This window comes from Epinephelus moara, chromosome 22 (assembly GCF_006386435.1).
Source record: "Epinephelus moara isolate mb chromosome 22, YSFRI_EMoa_1.0, whole genome shotgun sequence".
Taxonomy (NCBI): Eukaryota; Metazoa; Chordata; class Actinopteri; order Perciformes; family Serranidae; genus Epinephelus; species Epinephelus moara.
The window spans coordinates 16,203,815-16,222,138 of NC_065527.1; the positions used below are offsets into that span (position 1 = coordinate 16,203,815).

Below are 18,324 nucleotides of genomic sequence, written 5' to 3' on the forward strand. Positions count from 1 at the left end.
CCAATAACCGATAACTGAACAATAAGACAATGCAAGATATTAAAAGTGTGCAAACTACATTTTCTATTTAGAATAATAAAAAGTTAATGTAAAAAGCTGCAACAAATACGAAGGAGAATGAGATAAAGTCCAGGATATTATAAAGGGCTGGTTGTGTTGGGTCCGTGGTTCATTTCAATAAAGTGCAAATACATTAAACGAAAATTCAAATATTTTTCACCTTATTTTCCTTGCATCTTGCATCTCCAGCCAAAGAGACCATCCCAGCATGGCTGCTCCAGATTGGCTAACACAAGCTTTGCCGTCTTTGTGATTTGGTGTCTGAAAATCTATAAAGGTTGCTGCTGCCCACCAGTGATTTCACTGCCCACTGTGACAGTTTTGTGATAATGATTCCTGCTTTTAACAGTTAAATTCCCACACATACAAAATAAATGAGAGGGTCAGAACAAAACATTTTAACTTCTACAGAAAATAGTCCGTTGTCTTTTCTTACATACCGCCTTTGTGTTCAAATTGAAGCTCAATTTTTTTTTTCCAACAGCAGTTTACAAAGTAAAACATAAATTATGATAAACAAAATAATTTCTCCTGCTGTTAAATTTTTTCACAATTTAAGAACTTTGTAGAACATTTTGGGAGAGATTAAGTGTACATCTAAGCGCCATATGTCGAGGAGACTTGAGGAGGGATTAAAGAGACAATAAAAAAAGTAGAATAGCAGTCAATGAGATTTGCTTGACTGAACATCAGTGTCTTTTGTATCATACCTCCACAGTATGATACCTCCTCAGTATTCCCTCCACTTCGCCCAGAATTTAATGAACATTTTTCTCAAATTGAAGAGAAAAAGTAATCTTGTCCATAACATAAATATCATTTACAATGTCTACCCACGATCCTCTAATGTTGAGTGTTCAGGAAGCAACCAGTGCCTTGTGAGGGCTTTTGTAAGCATATATCAAAACACCAAACGTATATATTTGCCTTAAAAGCCATACATAATAATTAAATAATATGGAAAACTGCGAAGGAAGATCAGTGTTAAGTATCTTTTTTAGTGCTTTATGAAATTCTGTCCAGAAAGGTCTGATCACTGGACACTCCCAGAATACATGCCAGTGATTGGCTTCCTGAAACCCACGCTGTCTCCAGCACCTGGTGTCCCCTCCGGCGAAATGTGCTTTCTGCTTCAGTGTGATGTAAAAACAAATAAGAGATTTCCACCCAAGCTGAAGCTCAATTTTTTGTCAATATTAATGTGTTAACCTGAAGAGCCCCATATACTGAGCTATATATACTGTGCTCCATATAATTCCACTGTCGAATGTAGGTAGCGTACTTTCTTTGAGAGAAGTAGTGGATGAATGATATCCAAATATCTTGTTCTATCTGAGCATTTCTCAACATGTTTTGTTGATAAAACCAGCAGCAGGAAGACAGGAAAGCCTCATTATTACAAAACAATCTCACACTCCTATTCAAGAATACTCAAGTTTATTAAAAAGAAAGAAACCAGAATAAAAAACAAGTCATGGAGGCTGTTGTGACTGATAATAAACTTCAAACACACGTCCTGAGGTTGTTCTGTGACAAACTGAATCACATGAAATTACAGAGACTCCTAACCCACTGCTGAACACCACCCATCCACTTCTGAGGCAGGACACTCGCTTTTACAGGACTCACACGCACACTCTCTCACACACACACACTCATCCACGTTAACACACACTCTCACACACACACACTCTCACACACACACACACACACACACACACACACACACAGATCCAAGTTAACACACGCGCTCACACACACCCTACTGAATTTCTCCCATGTAGAGCCGCTTATCACTGGAGCCAGACAGCACTGTGTAAAGGGACAAACAGGAAAAAGATGATTAAACTCTTATTGTCAGTCATGTTTTGTAACTAAGCCTCAGGTGAACTAACTCGTCATGTCGAATCAACGAATAGGAAGTAAGAGTGTTTGATGACGATCACGTTCTGGCAAAACCACATGAATATTAAAATGCTCTTGCCTCCAGATCCCCCGGCTCTCTCCTCAAGATAACTGCGTCAAGTATTTCTGTTAAACTCTAACATGCATGACTGAGACCAAAGCTTTCACTCACCTATGGGCTCCTCTGGGTGAAAGGCCACTTCGTTGACAGAGCCGGCGTGGCCCGGCAGCTTGTACAGGATTCTGCGTGATGTGGTGTCCCAGATGTACACAAATCTATTAACACAGACAAGTAAACAGCGAGAAGGACTCCTGATGTGAGACGGCACAGAGCTGAGACATACAAGACTGAAGGATTACGATACATATTGTGCTGTTTATTTGTATCCTTATGCTCACATAGACCAGAGATTCATAACCTTTTTTTGTCCATTATCGGGAACCTTACCGCCCCGTCAATTAAAAAGTAGGCTAATTGTCTTTCTGAATATTAATGCTCATTATTATTGAGTTATATCATTTAAAGGTCCAGTGTGTAGGATTTAGGGGGATATACTGAAATGAAACATAATATAAAAGTATGTTTTCTTTAGTGTATAATCACCTGAAAATAAGAATTGTTGTGTTTTTCGTTACCTATAATGAGCCGTTTATATCTACATAGGGTGCGGACCCTCATCCACGGAGCCTGCCATATTTCTACAGTAGCCCAGAACGGACAAACCAAACACTGGGTCTAGATTAGGGCATTCGCGTTTTTCGTTAGCCACCATAGTTTCACAACAAGCACTGGCGGAAAAACACTGATTTTAAACCTCAAACTGCTTTATTCAGTGTTTTTACTGATATAAATCACCAGGTCTATTTCTTTTTGGAGAGGACAAGACCTCTGTGGATAATTTAGCTCCTGGTAAAAACCTCCTGAACACTGAAGGAATTCTAACCTGGGGAAGTTTCAGCAGGTTGCAATCTGCAATCTTCGCAACTAGATGGCACTAAATACAATGAATCCAACACTCTGCTCCCTTATTCATTTTGATTTTTGGGTTGTATCATTTAAAAAGCATCTCATTATATGCAAAGTAACAGTTGGAATATCACTATAATTAGTTTCCCAGTAAGCAAAAGAAAAGCCACGTCAATAGAACTGATATTTATGAGTGTTAAACAAATGCAATGGATAGAGGTTTGACATTCAAACTTTAATTGTCATTATTGATGATAAACAGCAGCCAATCGGGAGGAAGTTATTTGATGCTAAACAAGAAGCATTCTCGTTATTTGTTCGGGCAGAAAACAAGCAGCCTAGCAAGGAAAAAGCAAAAAAATATGTAGGCTATTCTATAATATAGGCGTATTTATGAAGCAAATACGCAAAATTGCTTTGAACGTTACTGTGAGCTCTGCACTTGGTGGTTCTCTCAAGTTTTATCACTGCAGGTCAGGGTTAGAAATGAACCTTTTTGTCCACCTGCCTCTGTGGATGGTGGATTCCAAAATCCAAAATGAATCAAATCCAGCAGCCACCTGCATATTTTACCAGCGTTTGGCTGATGGCTGGTGCTATTTTCCCACCCTGCTGCAGGCTACAGAGAAGTTAGTTTCAACCGTAGTAATGTTAAACAAGGGCACAGGTTTTGTTACAACTCTGGGGGGGGCACATATGAAATGGAATTTGCGGGTCCTCCCCAGGGTGTGTAATTAACACCTGCAAAATGCAGGTAAATTGTTTGCAGATACATGTAAAATGTAAAATGATCAGGCCACCTGCCACTTTGACGGACAGAGAAAAGGCACAGCAGAAAGACACGTCATACCTGGTTTCTAAAAGCAACATGATGGACCACAGCACCGTGTTCGTTTTGACAGTCGAAGCATACTGAATCCTAACTAATAACAATCAATAAAAAGACGTGCACACACATACCATACACGCCTATTCATTACTGCATCAACTTAACTACCTCATTTGTCAATGTCGTCTGAAGGCATAACTTAGGGTGCAGCGAGTGTGTGCCAGTCGAGCGAGAGAGAGACCGACGGTGACAGTGGATGTGCTCAGAGCAGACAGGTGCAGAGGAGAAATCAGCAGTTAAGTTGTCAAGTGGTGGTAAATGTAGCGTGTAGGTTTTAGTCTGTGCATGAATGAACACTGCAGCTCCTCAAAACTCCAGTAAACTTCCCGTGTACATACATACATGTGATCTAAATGTTAATCCTTCATTTACTGCAGAGATTTTAAAAGTGGGAAACAAAAAAACAAATATTTATTTTCTTGTAGACCAACTTTTCTCATTTAATGTTATCCATGCTGAGTCAACAGACCTGTAGCCATGATTTACTCTTCCCTCCTCATTTGTGTCTTTTGCTTGTAACCTTTAAATTTGCATGTGGCACATACTCATGTTGATGACACAATATTCATTTAAATCAATTTATAAACCCCTGGACTTTGGTAACTCGTGTGTTTCAGCAAGACTTCTGCTCATGTTCAAAACTTTCCCTCAGATTCAAAACATATCCCACATATCTGGGTTCTCTAAGAACTCAGGAATAATAATAATATTTCAAAAAAATAAATAAAAAATCAACGTGCCCTATAGTCTGCTGTACGTTATTGCTCTGCGCTCTAGTATCCCCATCAGACTGTCTGACAGACACAGAGCTCTGTTTGGGACTCTCTCTGGATGAGACCAGCTTAGGGAAGCGGCTGTGCGCTGCTCTTTATCAGAGGTGGAAAACCAGAACTAGACCTAACAAAGAGCAGGGACAGCCCAATGTACAGACCACTAATCTGTAGATGAGGCTTCTTGCTATGTGAAAAAAAGTGTGGCAGACGCAGCTGCATCTCTCAGGCGAGCTTTACTGCCTCTCAGCTGAGTCCTCCCCCTCTCTTACTGTCTATAAAGCACTGTTACTCGTGGTTTTACAACACTCCCCACACACAAGTAAATGTGCATTCAAATGTAGGACTAACCTGGCATTAAATAACTCTCTGACTTCTGTGTCTGGAGTGAATGTCTGTCAAATATCCAACCAACGTACAACTAGCTTCATCGTGGTGAGGCAGCTGCAGCTAGCTTGACCACAGTGTTTTGGACTGGACTGGAGTGTGGACAAGACAGTGGAGCTCGTATATTTGGTGCTCTTGCTGTGCCTACAGTCCACACGATTACAAAAAATGTGCTCCACACGGACGTCTGCATAGGGATCCGCACAGACCTTCGCAGACACGGGTGGCTGACGAGATTTACGTGGACATAGAAACTGTGAATTTGCCTTAACATACACACTCTTATATACATCTTCATCTTTACCCAATTTTATATTCAAAATTTTTCTGAAACATTTAGTTAATTCCAGTTTTTCTAATTTCATAACTTTTCCGGAAATTTCATGACCGTGGGAACTCAGCATATAAGACAACAACATGTTAAAAAATATGTAAGACTTTAGTCGAGGGCTGTATGTCTTCTCTTAATAAAATTAAAAAGAAACATACTTTAAAGTCACAGTAACAAAATGAATGTTCCCTAAATTAGAAAAACCTTTATGTGTATGCAAATGTCTGTAAATGAGATGTGTGTGTGTATGTGTGTTTCGTTGCCCCTCACCTGTCAGCTGAGCCGGCAGCGATCTTACTGCCGTCAGTAGACCAGGAGCACCTCAGCAGATTCTGACAGACAGGAACAGATGTTAGAAAGTGCATTAGCAACATGACACAACCATTCGGCACATGAGCTGCTGTTACAGTAATAAGATGAAAGATGAACTTTTCTTCATTAGAGGGGACGGCAGAGAGTGATGGGTGAGGATGAAAGGAGATGTCATGCAACAGTGGTCGACAACAGGCGTAAACACCGCCAGCAGGACGGCAGCTGTTCGTCACTTGCGCACAAAGTTATAGACTGTATCAGTGCACAGGATGAAAGTACCAAGGGCTGTTTATTGCATGTCAGAGAGTGACATGTTTTGATGGCTTTATAGGGGGAAAAAAATCTTTGAAAATGATAGATTCAAACTCATGGTTAAAGATTCTACTAGGTGGTGAAAAAATTGTTCCTTTGTTCCTCCCAGTTCCTAAAAATATACGACCCCTCACCCTGGATGGTATCAAAAGAAGTATCCGTGCTGTAAGTTCAAGTACAAAGACTGCAAAGACGGTCAGAGAGTTATTTATGTCACCTTCTCAAAGTTGTGAACGTTGCCCTGGAAAATCTTCACACATCTCTCCTTGGGTGCAAATGGCCGGACATCCCAAATACGCACTAAACAGAGACATAGACAAAAGACAATTATAAGAGTTCAGCTGAGAAAAGGCATTTCTTATACTGTAAATATGAGCTGTGTCATGAGTGTCCAAAGCCATTATACAATTTGACTATCTATTTAGCACCGAAGGATATGCCACTGGTAGAGGGTTTCACTGGCGGAGTCCACTAGGTCATCTCGAGTTTGGTTCAGGTGTACTCTGGTATGGTATGCACCAAGTGTGAACACCAACTGAACCAAGATGTGGAATTGAACTACCAATTGATGCGACTACAGGGAGTTACTCACCGGTTATGGAACAGTCTCAATTTAATACTGATGGCTGTGTATCAGAATCAATCGACAATCGTACCTCCTGTGAAAACGCCCTTAGACTATCAAGTCTTGAGTTGTGAGATCAACTTCTTCATAAAGATAGGCCACATGATATCAAGTGTGATTTTTTTTTCGGACTGTACACACACTGAGGCTATATAGTAAACTAGGGATGCGCGCAATTAGTTGTCTGAACGATTACACGTCCACCCCCTCGCTAGTCGGCCCCAGAAATATTAGTCTGTTGAACCAATAAGTGTTAAGTCTTAACTGTCATGCAGCCGCCTGCCACTAGTGGGAGCTACAGAGCCGTTGGACAGCAGTCCCCCTCCCCACGGTAATGCTCGAGTAGACTGGCGTTTTAAAACAGCATGGTGGGTTATCGGAGAGATGTCCTCTCACAAAACCAGCGCGGTTTGGCAGTACTTTGATCTAGAAAATGAAAACACGGCAGCATGTAGGCTGTGTCTGAAAAAAGTGGCATATAATCACTCGACTGGAGCAATGCGCAACCACATTCAACTAAAGCATTTGGATGTTAACCTGCATGGAACGACGGCTGCTGCTGCTAGCGGTGCTAGCAACACTTTGACACCAATTTGACATTGTTTGCCCGGAGACGCTGTGATCCGACCCTGTCTGAGAAGATAACACAGCTCATCACGACAATGACCTCACAAGATATGCTTTCACTTAACTTTGATGAAGGTAAAGGCTTCAGGAACTTAATACAATACAATTAATACTTAATACACTTTGCTGAGACCTTAGACTAGTGGACAGGGAAATTAGTCACCAGAAACATCCCTATAGTAAACCTGAAATGAGTTATTACAAATGTAATAAATTACATTACTACACGACTTTGTTGAATACTTGATTCTGATTGGCTTGGTGTCATTGTCCTGCATCACCCTGTCAGGGTTTATTTTGCAATAATGACCTGCTCGCTGTGCATTCTCCCATTCATAACTTATTTCACCAGTCAACTGAACAGACAGAGGAGTCATAAGATGGACCAAGGAAACTTTAAACGGCTTGTAATTAGAGAGCAGAGTTGCCTGTCCCATTCTTCTTTTCCCAGTCAAATCTATTTGTTTATGATGCCATGTCCTGCCATATTTCCACCATAGGTGGTGTATGGTGCCCCTCTGGAGCAAAGCCTACAAAGTGTAATTTTTGTGTCAGTCACGTGTTAGTTGTTAAGTTAACTCACAAGGAAGGCAAAGTGTTGCCACACCGCTAACTTCAGGGAAGCAGGAGGATTTTCCAGTTCTATTGTTTCTCCATCATCTCAGACTCTGGCAGTGGACGTGGTGTCTACTGGCAAGCTTTTAAAGTGGTGTTTTTCTTCAATTCTTCAAACGTGTGCAAGCAGGCGAGGGCGGAAATCAAAAGCTCATCTCGATGAATTTGTGACTTGGAAATCGAAACGGTTACACAACTAGTAAATACACACAAGCACTCTACCTGTGTTGTCCATAGAGTTTGAGAGAAGGTACGATCCCTCAGAGCTCAGGCTGAGTCCAGTTACTGAGTCGCCATGGCCGTGCATATTGTAGATCAGCTTGTTCTGCCTCAGGTCCCACACCTGCTCAACGCACACACAACAAAAGCAGCTGTTGACAGGGCTCATACAACAGGACAAATGTAAGTCGGCCTATGTGTGAAGAGCAAAGAGAAGCACCAGATATTATTGCAGCTGGAATCCAGGAAAAGAAAAAGATGTCCCTACAGCACATGAACACGAAACAACACGTCAGCTATAAAATCACGGAGAAGCCTGCAGCAGGGTTTGTAGGTAACAGAGTGAGGCATAAAACACAAGTGTAATTCTTAAACATCATTACAAAGACAAGTGAAGAGGATGTAGCAGCGAATCGACCGTTTTATGGGATCACCTGAGGGAGGCAGTTTCACAGCACACTGACAACGAGCTAAATACTGAATTTAAGCACCTTATTTGTAATGCAACGTGTTTCACCAGCTGCAGATATTAGTCTGTGGCTTCAGCCTAATTTCAAATGTGATACACTGCATCCTAAATGACTGAACTTATCGCCTTCAAGAGAAGTGCGAGCAGCCCTTTGATCCTGAGCATTTCAAAGACACTAAAACCACAAAATGATCATTTGTTTGTCAGATAACCTCGTGTTGAGCTGTATTTGTAAAGAAAACTTTGTTTTACTTGCATGCCCCAATGGTAAACAAAGAATCCAAAACTGGAAAAAAACAACCTTTGATGAATTATAAACTCTCACACAACTCATGCAGTATAATCAAAGTGTCAATTTTCAGTCGCTCAGTTCATCTCAAGCAAATACATTTTCACTTAAATGTTACAACGTAAAAGTAGCGCACCTATTGCAGAAGTTGTGTGAGTTTGTGAGCTGCTGTTTTGATATAAATTTGTTAGACATGAACCTCTTTTACTGCAAAGCATCAAGACCTTTCTCCATTTTTTGACTCTTCATTCACTGGAGGCATGCAAGGCAGGAAAAACAAAGTTTTCTTTACAAATTCAACATGACACGAGGTGAATAACTGACATACAAATGGTAATTTAGGGGTGAAGTATTCCTTTAACAGCCGTGGTCTTTCTTGTGACAAAATCTGTAACAAAGGCTACTTGCATTGTTGTGCTGTTTGTCTTTCATCTTATCATCACACTCTTTTAAAATTATTTCTATGGTCATAACTGTGGTACACACTGTGTCTGTGTGTGTGTGTCAGCAGATTAGAGGGTTGGACTTATATTATTTTACTCAGTGAGGAAAAGTTAGGGAAAATGTATTCTTTTTTTTCACCAGATACATTTTCTTCTTTGGACAATCAATTTAAGTTTGATTGTGGTATCCAATTAGCAGCTACTGTATATTCAGAGACTGGAATTACCACCTCAAGGTTGTGTCCTTCCACCAAAGTCACATCCATGTCTTTCCAGACTCATATGCTGTCAAGACAGTAGACAATTCTTCAAGTATGGATGTTGCTGCAAAGAAGCTACAAATTCTAATACATGGATGCTTCACAGACATCTTCAACTCTCCAGCAGTATCAGTATCAGCCAGAAAAGTGTTTTTGCAGAACATTATGATGTCACAGTGAGGTTGATCTTTTGGATATAAAATTAATCATTTTATCCTATTAGAAATTTTGTGTTAAATTGTGTCATAATTAGAGTAAGAACTCTCGAGTCACAGTGACCTTTGACCAACTACTACTAATTACCTCATCCTTGAGTCCAAATTTGAAGAAATCCCCTCTAGGCATTCTGGAGATACCGCATTCACAAGAACACTTTGTACGTACAGACGGACAACAACTTTCTTGCACACTCTGTTCTATCAATCAATCAATTTTCATGACTTCTCCAAAGAAGACAGAGGGCTTTCAATGGTCATTACTTGCCAGCAATTAGACCATGCTGATACGTTCTGTAAAAGCTTTCTCCAGGTGCTTTCAAAAAACCTTGCAAAGATATTACTATTGTCAATTTATTGTTTGAGATACGTATGCAAAATGTACCTGATATTGATTTGGGGTTATACTACCCTTCTTGATTTTGCCAACATCAACAGTAAGTGTACGTCCTCACAGCTAATATGAATCTCTCAAATCTTATCATGATATCCTTTAAATCCCAGGTAATATTAACGATGTAATTCCTTGGTTATAAGCTGGAGCCTCGTACCTTGATGTCGTTGTCGATGCCTCCTGACAGGATCTGATCACTGGTGTCATTGAACGTCACGGCCAACACCTGGTAGGTGTTCTGGAAAGTGTGGATTGCCTGTTTCTTACGAATGTCCCACAGCTACAAAATAATAAACACACGTAGAAAGAAAGAGGAGCCTGATCAGATCAACAACTGAGATGGAGTATTTGAGGTAAATTTGTGACAACATAATTATTATTTCCCAAAACATAATCTACCATCTACCAGTGATATTTCCTCCAGCATGAAATGGGTTCCATTCTGGTTCACATACATAACTTTGAACTGTTGTGAAGCAATTTAATCAAATATAAATTTTTCAGAACCCAACAAGTTGGTTCCCAGCTAGAACCAAAAATAGCAGGTTTTCCTTAACCTACAGTGTAAACCAGAGACATCCATGGGCATGTTATAATGTACAGGTAGGGAGGAGAGGATGAAGAAGTCAAATGCAAGATCGCTTGGGAAAACAGAGTGTTCAGAGCTCTGATTAATGTTTGGTCAATGCTTGTTTTTGAAAAAAAAACAAATAACTGCCATAACAGAACAAAAGCTTGCAGGTAATCAATGTGATCCGCCATCTACTGTTTACTTCCGTTGTGCATCATGCAAGGAGCTCCGTTGATGACACATCATTGATTACAATGGTTCCGCTCAAAACTGGTGGAAACATGGGCCGGTTCTCTAGATAGTTCTCTAGATGTGAGCTCCAGCTTAGTACTGAATGAAACCAGACCTAATTTGGTTTAAAAGGGGTGTGAGTGGGGCGTCGGTGGCTTAGTGGTAGAGCAGGCACCCCATGTACAAAGCTGTTGCTGCAGCGGCCTGGGTTCGAGTCCAGCCTCTGGCCCTTTGCTGCATGTCATCCCCTCTCTCTCTCCCCCTTTCACACTTAACTGTCCTGTCCATTAAAGGCAAAAAATGCCCAAAAAATATCTTTAAAAATTTTTTTTAAAAAAAGGGTGTGAGTATGGATAAAAAAATAATAATAATGAAACACCATCCAATATCTATACAGGACAATTACTTAATTTAAACTAATGAGCAGATGGAAATCTCACCTTGACTGTCCCGTCATCACTGCCGGTGCAGACGAGCTGTGGCCCTCGGCGGGCCGGATAGCAGGAGTTAACAAAGGAGGTATGGCCCTTCAGACGCTTGATCCTCTCGCCTGTTTCACTGTCCCACACACCGACAGTCTTGTCTGTACTCGCCGAAAACAGCATGCTGAAATACACAGCAGGAAAACAAAGTGAGTCAGCCCTCTCCAGACACATTTATTAACCTGCTGGTTTAAGCCATGGATTAAGAGGCGGGAGTTTGACACGTCTCTTGCCAGTTATCTCAGCCAGCTAGTAAACTTTAACAGGACATAAGTGTTGCTCTCAACAGATTACAGAACCGGGAATAAACAGTCATATTTGCTTGGTAGTTCACTTTGAAACAATATGACTGATGGATAGCTTATAATGTTACAGACAAAAATATTTGTTCTAATATAGTAGAAGCCCAGCATGAATTAATTGTTTTCACAAGCTTCAGCACCAAAATTCCATGATAACAATGGAAAAGTTTAGATTAGTGAGAGAATCAGGAAGAAACTACAACCATGTTTGAAGAGTTCAAGACCCACTATACTTGATAACACCATACCCTCTAACGGTCCATTTTTTCTTCCATTTATTCACCCACAATTGTCAACTTAATGCTATTTTGTTCATCGGAATACACCTATGTCATTTTTATTTGTCGGACATCGTTCATACCTGCCATCTGTGTTGTAGTGCAGCTCCATCACTGCGCCACTGTGGCCCTTCAGAGTGGCAAAATTGTCACAATCTCCATACACATTCCACATCACTGCAGCAAAGAAACAGTGCACAACATGTTATTCACAGTAACTGGGGGTATGACATGTTTCAGCAAGGATGTATGGAGTGTTAATAACATACATATGAGCCTGTCAAATCCTGAGGAGGCCAGCGTGGCTCCGTTGGGGTGAAACTTGCAGCAGTAGACCTCGCCCTCGTGGCCAGACATCAACATAATGGGGGCCTGCAGGCTGGAGCTCCGTGGGGGACCCTATGGGAGACACATTCAAGGTCAAATATAGTGTGTATTGTTATACGCATGTGCGTATGTGTCAACCAATAAGTAACAAGAGATTGCAGTACAGAAATGCCAGATATGTTTGTCCAGGGAAGAGCACTGACAAGTGATGTTACAAAACAGTATCTGCCATTAGTCATAGGATCTTGGCTCTTAAATATCAACACTGGCCATAAAGGTCCAAACTCCTCTGGGCTATATTATCAATAGTGTTTCATCCAACTGGGGAAGTTGTCCTGATGATGTTTACCACAGTTGGTTGCATGATATTAAAGAGATCAAGCAGGACGAAGTGGCATTTTAAAGAATTGGAGGAATCTGACATGGAGTTAAAGTTAAGTTAAGTATCATGTAATGGGTGAAGCCACAGCCTCCAAAATGATTATAAAGTTGAACCAATGTCTTTAAATAAATAGTGTAAGTGTGTTCTCCAAAAAACCTCCCAGATAATTACCATTACAGAGGTTAATATGGAGTATTTCTTGCGTTTTATGTCAATGTAATTTTATTTTCTCTTCCTGCCTTTCCCTTTAGCTAGCAATACACGCCATGTATACACCTTTAGACAGTTTATTGTCCAGTTAGTGCACTTAAGAACTTGTTGGGTAAATATGTACAAATTTAAGACGGTCTACATGTTTTGGTCGCCTCTAACACACAGCTATGAGTACTTTACAAGTCTTCAGGATATTAATAACTGTAAGTTACTCTACGTACCATGGCCACGAGTTGCTGAGACTGAGCCGCCGCCACCAGCTCCGTCCGGGGCCGCTTCACGGCGGCAGGAACCACCGCCATGTCCGCGGCTCTCTTCTTAGGTTCAATCATCCTGAGTTAGTCGACAAGAAACAGCAAAAACATTTAATTTAATGCTACAATTCGTAAAAATGAATGGACGTCTTTCATGGAGGGACGTCGAGCGACCAACGGAAGGCAGAAACTACTTCCGGTGGCTATGAGGCGTGTGATTGGTCGACGCCTGCGCGGGCTGCGCTGATTGGTTTACAAGGCTTGTTGTTAAACCGATGTGCCCCGGATGTGAAACGGCAGCAGTTTTGCTAAAGCGAAAGGTAACAATCAATTTTTTAAATATTTTATTTCTTCCTGAATTTGCGCTACATTGTGCACTCCCAATAATTTTATAGATTGGGATTTATACGCTGTGCACGTACCAGTAATCCCGTTTATATTTGTTGGGTTAACTAGGTTAGCTGGCTCGAAGACAATGCTCTAAGCTAGCTAGCTAACGTTAGCCTCACTGCTAATATTCTAAGCTACACTGTTACAGCAGATGCAAAGTTAAGTTAGCCTACAACAGCTTTTTGTCACATATCTATCAAAGTGCCTTTGCACACATTTTTGCTATCTGAATCTCATACAACTCAACTACATTTTATATCTATTGAGCAGCATCTGCGCAAGGAAAATACTGAAGAGAGTAAATATTAAGTGTGTTTCTAATGTCAGATTTCAAAAAGTGGAGTTAATAATGTCAGCCACTGAATGTTGAATATTTTTAAATTGATCTTAACCTGTTCTTCACATTGTTGAGGTTTCTGTGTCCACCCTTTTTTTTAAATCTTAATTCAAACAAATCGACATATACATCATTAACAAACAACTCAAAAGACAATTAATAGATAAAAAACAGCTTCCAAACATTATGCAGCGTTTTTTTTTTTTTTTTACAAAAATAAATTACATTTAAGATTATTTTATTTTTTATTTTTTTGGTTCAGGCAGCCATCAATACTGCTAATATATTTAAATCCTAATGATAAAAATATACAACTCTTAGACCATTTTAACAGGTTATACACTTATGAATACTTTACTAAGTAGAGTGTCCCTATCACTCTGTTTGAGTTACAAACCGTATCGAATGCCAGTCCTCCCAGTATGATTCAGCTTCTACGAGGTTAAGGTTTATTAGTTGAGTTAAACTGGAAGTAATGGACTTCTTGGACAAATGCACTGGAATAGAGTCTTTGCGATATGAAATAAATATTCTATATGAACAACTTCAAAGATGTTTCTTGATAAAATGAAAACTGCACAGACATTGAAAGATCCCACATTGTAAGAAGTCAGATTTCAGGGTCTTTTTATTTTTGTTATTAAGCAGGTATAGGTGCTATATGAATGCTGTGAAAGTATTTAGCTTGAAGAGACAGGCGCTGAAATGGAGCGTTTCAGACGGAGGCCGAATACTGGTATATTCAGGCAGACAGCATGAGAAAAATAATGTGGTTTTTTTATATATGTTCTATTAGAAACCCCAAATGTACCTGAAAATGAGCATTATATGGGACCTTTAAAGTTGACACTGATGTTATGTGTGTTTCCTGTAACTCTTGCCCCCAAACATTTGATTTTTGGATGCATCTACAGGATTATCTCTGTACAAAAACACCCTTAAATGTCAATCTCAGCAGAGTACATTGTCTTCTATTTTCATGATTTTACAAATAATAAAATATGTGTCATTCTAAATCTTTTAGACCCACTCACTGATAACTGTGGTCCACCTCTGCTGAGACAATGTCTGACAGTGACGGGCCAGGACAAGAGCCTGCTGGACTGGATGGTCTGCCACCAATGCACAGCATTTCCAAGGGAGAGGTGGTGTCTGTGCAGACCTATGGAGCCTTCGTCAGACTGCCAGGATACAAGAAGGAAGGTTGGCAAAAAGTGGATTTATTTGTATTGACTGTTACTGCAGACATTTATAATGATAGAAAAAAAGTTACAAATTGAAATTGAATTAAATGAATCACAATAATATGAAGAAATAGTGCTGTAAAAGACACAAACACAATAAGAATTAGAAAACCTCAGTACAAAAATATTTCAGAGCTTTCAATGAGCAAAAACAGTAAATCCACAGTAATATGGACAATTAGAAGAAAATATAAAACAAAGAAACATACAGTGGCAGAAAGATGCTAAGTCAATGCCTGCATCCACTGCCAGTTAGAACACTGCATCAGAGATGGGACATTGGCAAGAGTCAAAAGCATTGGAGACTTAGGGCAAATACTGCAGGAACCAAGAGGCAGCCCTCTTTCTTAATGTCTAGTGCATAATGTCTGCATCAGTGTATGACAGTGCTGCCTCAGCCAGAGTCAGGAGAACAGACTGCAAGGCACCTAATATACGTGATGCTTCTAGAGTAGGATTTCATCATTTCCATAGAGTTCCTTCTCTGATTGCAGGAAGAGGTTGGAGTAGATTATCAGTTTTGTGTTTTATTTAAGGGGCAGTAAGATAGTTTGTATGCTGCAGTCTGTGGGCATGACACAGCATGTAACCTATGTGCAAGCCCACATCTTTAATATGTTGATCATTTTTTATTCGTTAGTACAGTCACCCAGTTTGAGTTTTTTCCAGACACTATGATTTCCTAGTTAGAGTTGTGCAGGAGGGTTTGCAGTAGGTTAGGGTTGTTCTGAAGTGGAGCTACTTTTTTGATTATGATTTGTTGTGACAGATTTGTCCTTGACCTGCATGTCAAACTGAATACCTGCTTCTCGTTTTCACCACTGGAGGGCGAACTGAGCAAAGTTTACTGAATTCAGCATCAGAACCATGGTGCTCAAATCCTGAGAAATCTAATAATAGAATAATAATCTCTCTCTTTCAGAAAATAAAGGCAGTAAAGAGTTTAAGATTGGAATAGTTTTAATTAAATTATTACCAGTTGAAATTGGGAGTCAGTGAAGGCTGTTCAGAATCAATGTCACTAATTCTAAGTGTGACAGCATTTTTTGTCTTAAAGATTCTTAAATGTCAGAAAACACATATTTGCATGTCTAAATCCTTTGAAACCAATTTCTGCTCAGCATTATATGTATTCTTAGACTGATAGCTACACTTTCTCACTTGCACACGCAGGCCTCGTACATGTGAGTGAGATGTCAGCCACACGGGTAGAGAATGCCTCAGAGATTGTCGATGTGGGGGAGAAGGTGTGGATTAAAGTCATCGGAAGAGAGGTACCAACACACACACACACACACACACACACACACACGCACCATGATGTGTCCTTGAAGTGAGCAGGATGATTGCAGCTCTGTCCCGTCTCTCAGATTCGGGGTGACAAAGTGAAGTTGTCCTTCTCAATGAAAGCTGTCAATCAGGGAACAGGTCAGGACTTGGACCCAAACAATGTCATGGCAGAGTAAGTGCTTACACGTCTGTTATGTTTGTGTGTCTCTACGTGTGCATGGACAGGTGTGTGTAATCATCATCTGTGTGTGATTGCAGGCAGGATGCGAGGCGACGTAGGCAGTTTAGAGATCACACTGGCAATAGGATCACACTGGAGGCCGTACTCAACACAACGTGTGCTAAGTGTGGCTGCAAGGGTATGACAACAGTCAGGGCGTACATCCTGAGTCTCTTATTTGATATCTCCTCGCTCCTTGATCCTCACTCCTTGCGTGAAAAGGTAGTTGTTCTGATGCACCGTCTGAAGGCCGTCCCAAAGCTCTTAATTCTGCTCTGAGGAGTGTTGAGCAAGAACAGATGAGAGCATCCTTCATGGTTGTCTTTTATCAGCCGACACGCCCTCATACTTTATTGATTGGACACTGCAGCTGATCAGATTGATCTGATGTGTAACAATACATCTGAGTTTAATACTGAAGTGAAGACAGATAAGAGATTAAACTCAAGTGTACAGCTCCTAAGATTTATGTTTTCTTTTCTGATTCACCATCTAGTTAAAAGTCAGCTGTATAAATTGTAGGTCTGAACAACAAAAGGAGCATAAACAACTTTCGTCTTTTATTAGAAAGATTTTTCTTTTCACAATCTGTTATTTTCCCCATTAACTTTTATTATGGATACAGTCAAAGCGCAGAGCACGTATGCAGACACAAACAGTTGACATCAGAGACAGACATTGCTTCACGTGACGCTCCAGAGAAAATAACATCTGATTTCTCTAGAAACACTTTTCCTTGTTTCCTCATAGAGTTTCCTCTCCCTACATCCCCACTTGGAGGGACGCAAGTGAGGGTAACGTCGATGCAATTTAAGAGACTTGGGATGCACCCAGCAACTGCATTTGTTTCTTACAACTGTCTACAGGAAAATTGGCTTGAAATCATGTTAAATTTGTGCAGCAGTTTTAATAAATCACTAATCTTTTCAGGTCACTTCACAAAGGACTGTTTCTCTGCTCCGGGCTTGCAGTACGCTCTTTTGCCTGAAGAGGATGATGACGAGTCACAACACCAGCAGCAGCAGCAGCAGCAGCAGCAGCAGCAGCAGACCTCCACAGTTGCGCCACTGCCAGACGCGGATAAAAAGAAGAAAAAAAAGAAGGTGACAGTAAATGCCCTGTGTGGTTATAACTTCCTTTTTTCCCGCTCTACTCCACCTTCCTTTTTGTGTCTCTCAGCTGTGGGTCATCTGACGCAACAACCCACATGAGGATGTATGTCTGCGGTTGCTTACACTGAGAGATACAAGGCGGCTTCATTAGAAATGTCAAAAATGTTATTTGAGAGAATCCAGGGTGGTTTTGTGCTGATATGATGAAAAATAATAGTTTCGTAAATGTGGTTTTGGGGTATTGAAACTGCTGTCTGATTCCCACATATTTCTACATTGTCATTATTCAAGTTCCTTTTATTGCAACACGGAACAAATTTTCTTGTGTGTCATCATCATCAGGAGAAGAAAATGAAGAAGAAGAGGAAGAGGGAGAGGAAGGAGTCGGGGAGCGACGATAGCAGCAGTAGCAGCAGCAGTGGCGAGTGCAAATCCAAGAGGAGGCGCCGCGACCACACTCATGACAGAGAGGACAAAAAGAAGAAGAAACACAAGAAACACAGATCACACAAACACAGCTAAGACAGCCACACACACACACACACACACACACACACACACACACACACACACACACACACACAGACACAGCGCTGACCATA

General features: G+C 40.6%; 2 protein-coding genes across 2 annotated transcripts; one reads left to right on the forward strand and one right to left on the reverse strand.

The window, feature by feature from the left end:
* Window positions 1-1,480: 1,480 nt before the first annotated feature.
* snrnp40 (small nuclear ribonucleoprotein 40 (U5)) lies at window positions 1,481-13,324 on the reverse strand. The gene is made up of 10 exons (XM_050035242.1): window positions 13,097-13,324; window positions 12,223-12,352; window positions 12,037-12,130; window positions 11,332-11,497; window positions 10,247-10,369; window positions 8,023-8,143; window positions 6,151-6,233; window positions 5,580-5,641; window positions 2,138-2,241; window positions 1,481-1,872 (listed from the first exon to the last, which is right to left on the reverse strand). Exons 1-10 carry the CDS (start codon window positions 13,205-13,207, stop codon window positions 1,823-1,825), a joined length of 1,044 nt encoding a protein of 347 aa, XP_049891199.1. The 5' UTR covers window positions 13,208-13,324; the 3' UTR covers window positions 1,481-1,822.
* A 74-nt stretch (window positions 13,325-13,398) lies between these two features.
* zcchc17 (zinc finger, CCHC domain containing 17) lies at window positions 13,399-18,309 on the forward strand. Its single transcript, XM_050034401.1, has 7 exons — window positions 13,399-13,449; window positions 14,881-15,059; window positions 16,274-16,374; window positions 16,471-16,562; window positions 16,649-16,749; window positions 17,541-17,713; window positions 18,065-18,309. The coding sequence occupies exons 2-7, from the start codon at window positions 14,921-14,923 to the stop codon at window positions 18,242-18,244; spliced, it is 786 nt and encodes a 261-aa protein (XP_049890358.1). The 5' UTR covers window positions 13,399-13,449; window positions 14,881-14,920; the 3' UTR covers window positions 18,245-18,309.
* Window positions 18,310-18,324: the final 15 nt, after the last annotated feature.

Bases quoted from the DNA above. Each gene is read 5' to 3' on its own strand.
- snrnp40 (XM_050035242.1), bottom strand. From the start codon at position 13,207: ATGATTGAACCTAAGAAGAGAGCCGCGGACATGGCGGTGGTTCCTGCC. The intron at 11,498-12,036 runs GTATGAACGATG...TGTGTATTTCAG, and splicing joins CACTACAACACAGATGGCAG to CATGCTGTTTTCGGCGAGTA. The intron at 8,144-10,246 runs GTACGAGGCTCC...TGCGTTGAGCAG, and splicing joins GCATCGACAACGACATCAAG to GTGTGGGACCTGAGGCAGAA.
- zcchc17 (XM_050034401.1), top strand. From the start codon at position 14,921: ATGTCTGACAGTGACGGGCCAGGACAAGAGCCTGCTGGACTGGATGGT. The intron at 16,375-16,470 runs GTACCAACACAC...CCCGTCTCTCAG, and splicing joins TTAAAGTCATCGGAAGAGAG to ATTCGGGGTGACAAAGTGAA. The intron at 16,750-17,540 runs GTATGACAACAG...TAATCTTTTCAG, and splicing joins TGCTAAGTGTGGCTGCAAGG to GTCACTTCACAAAGGACTGT.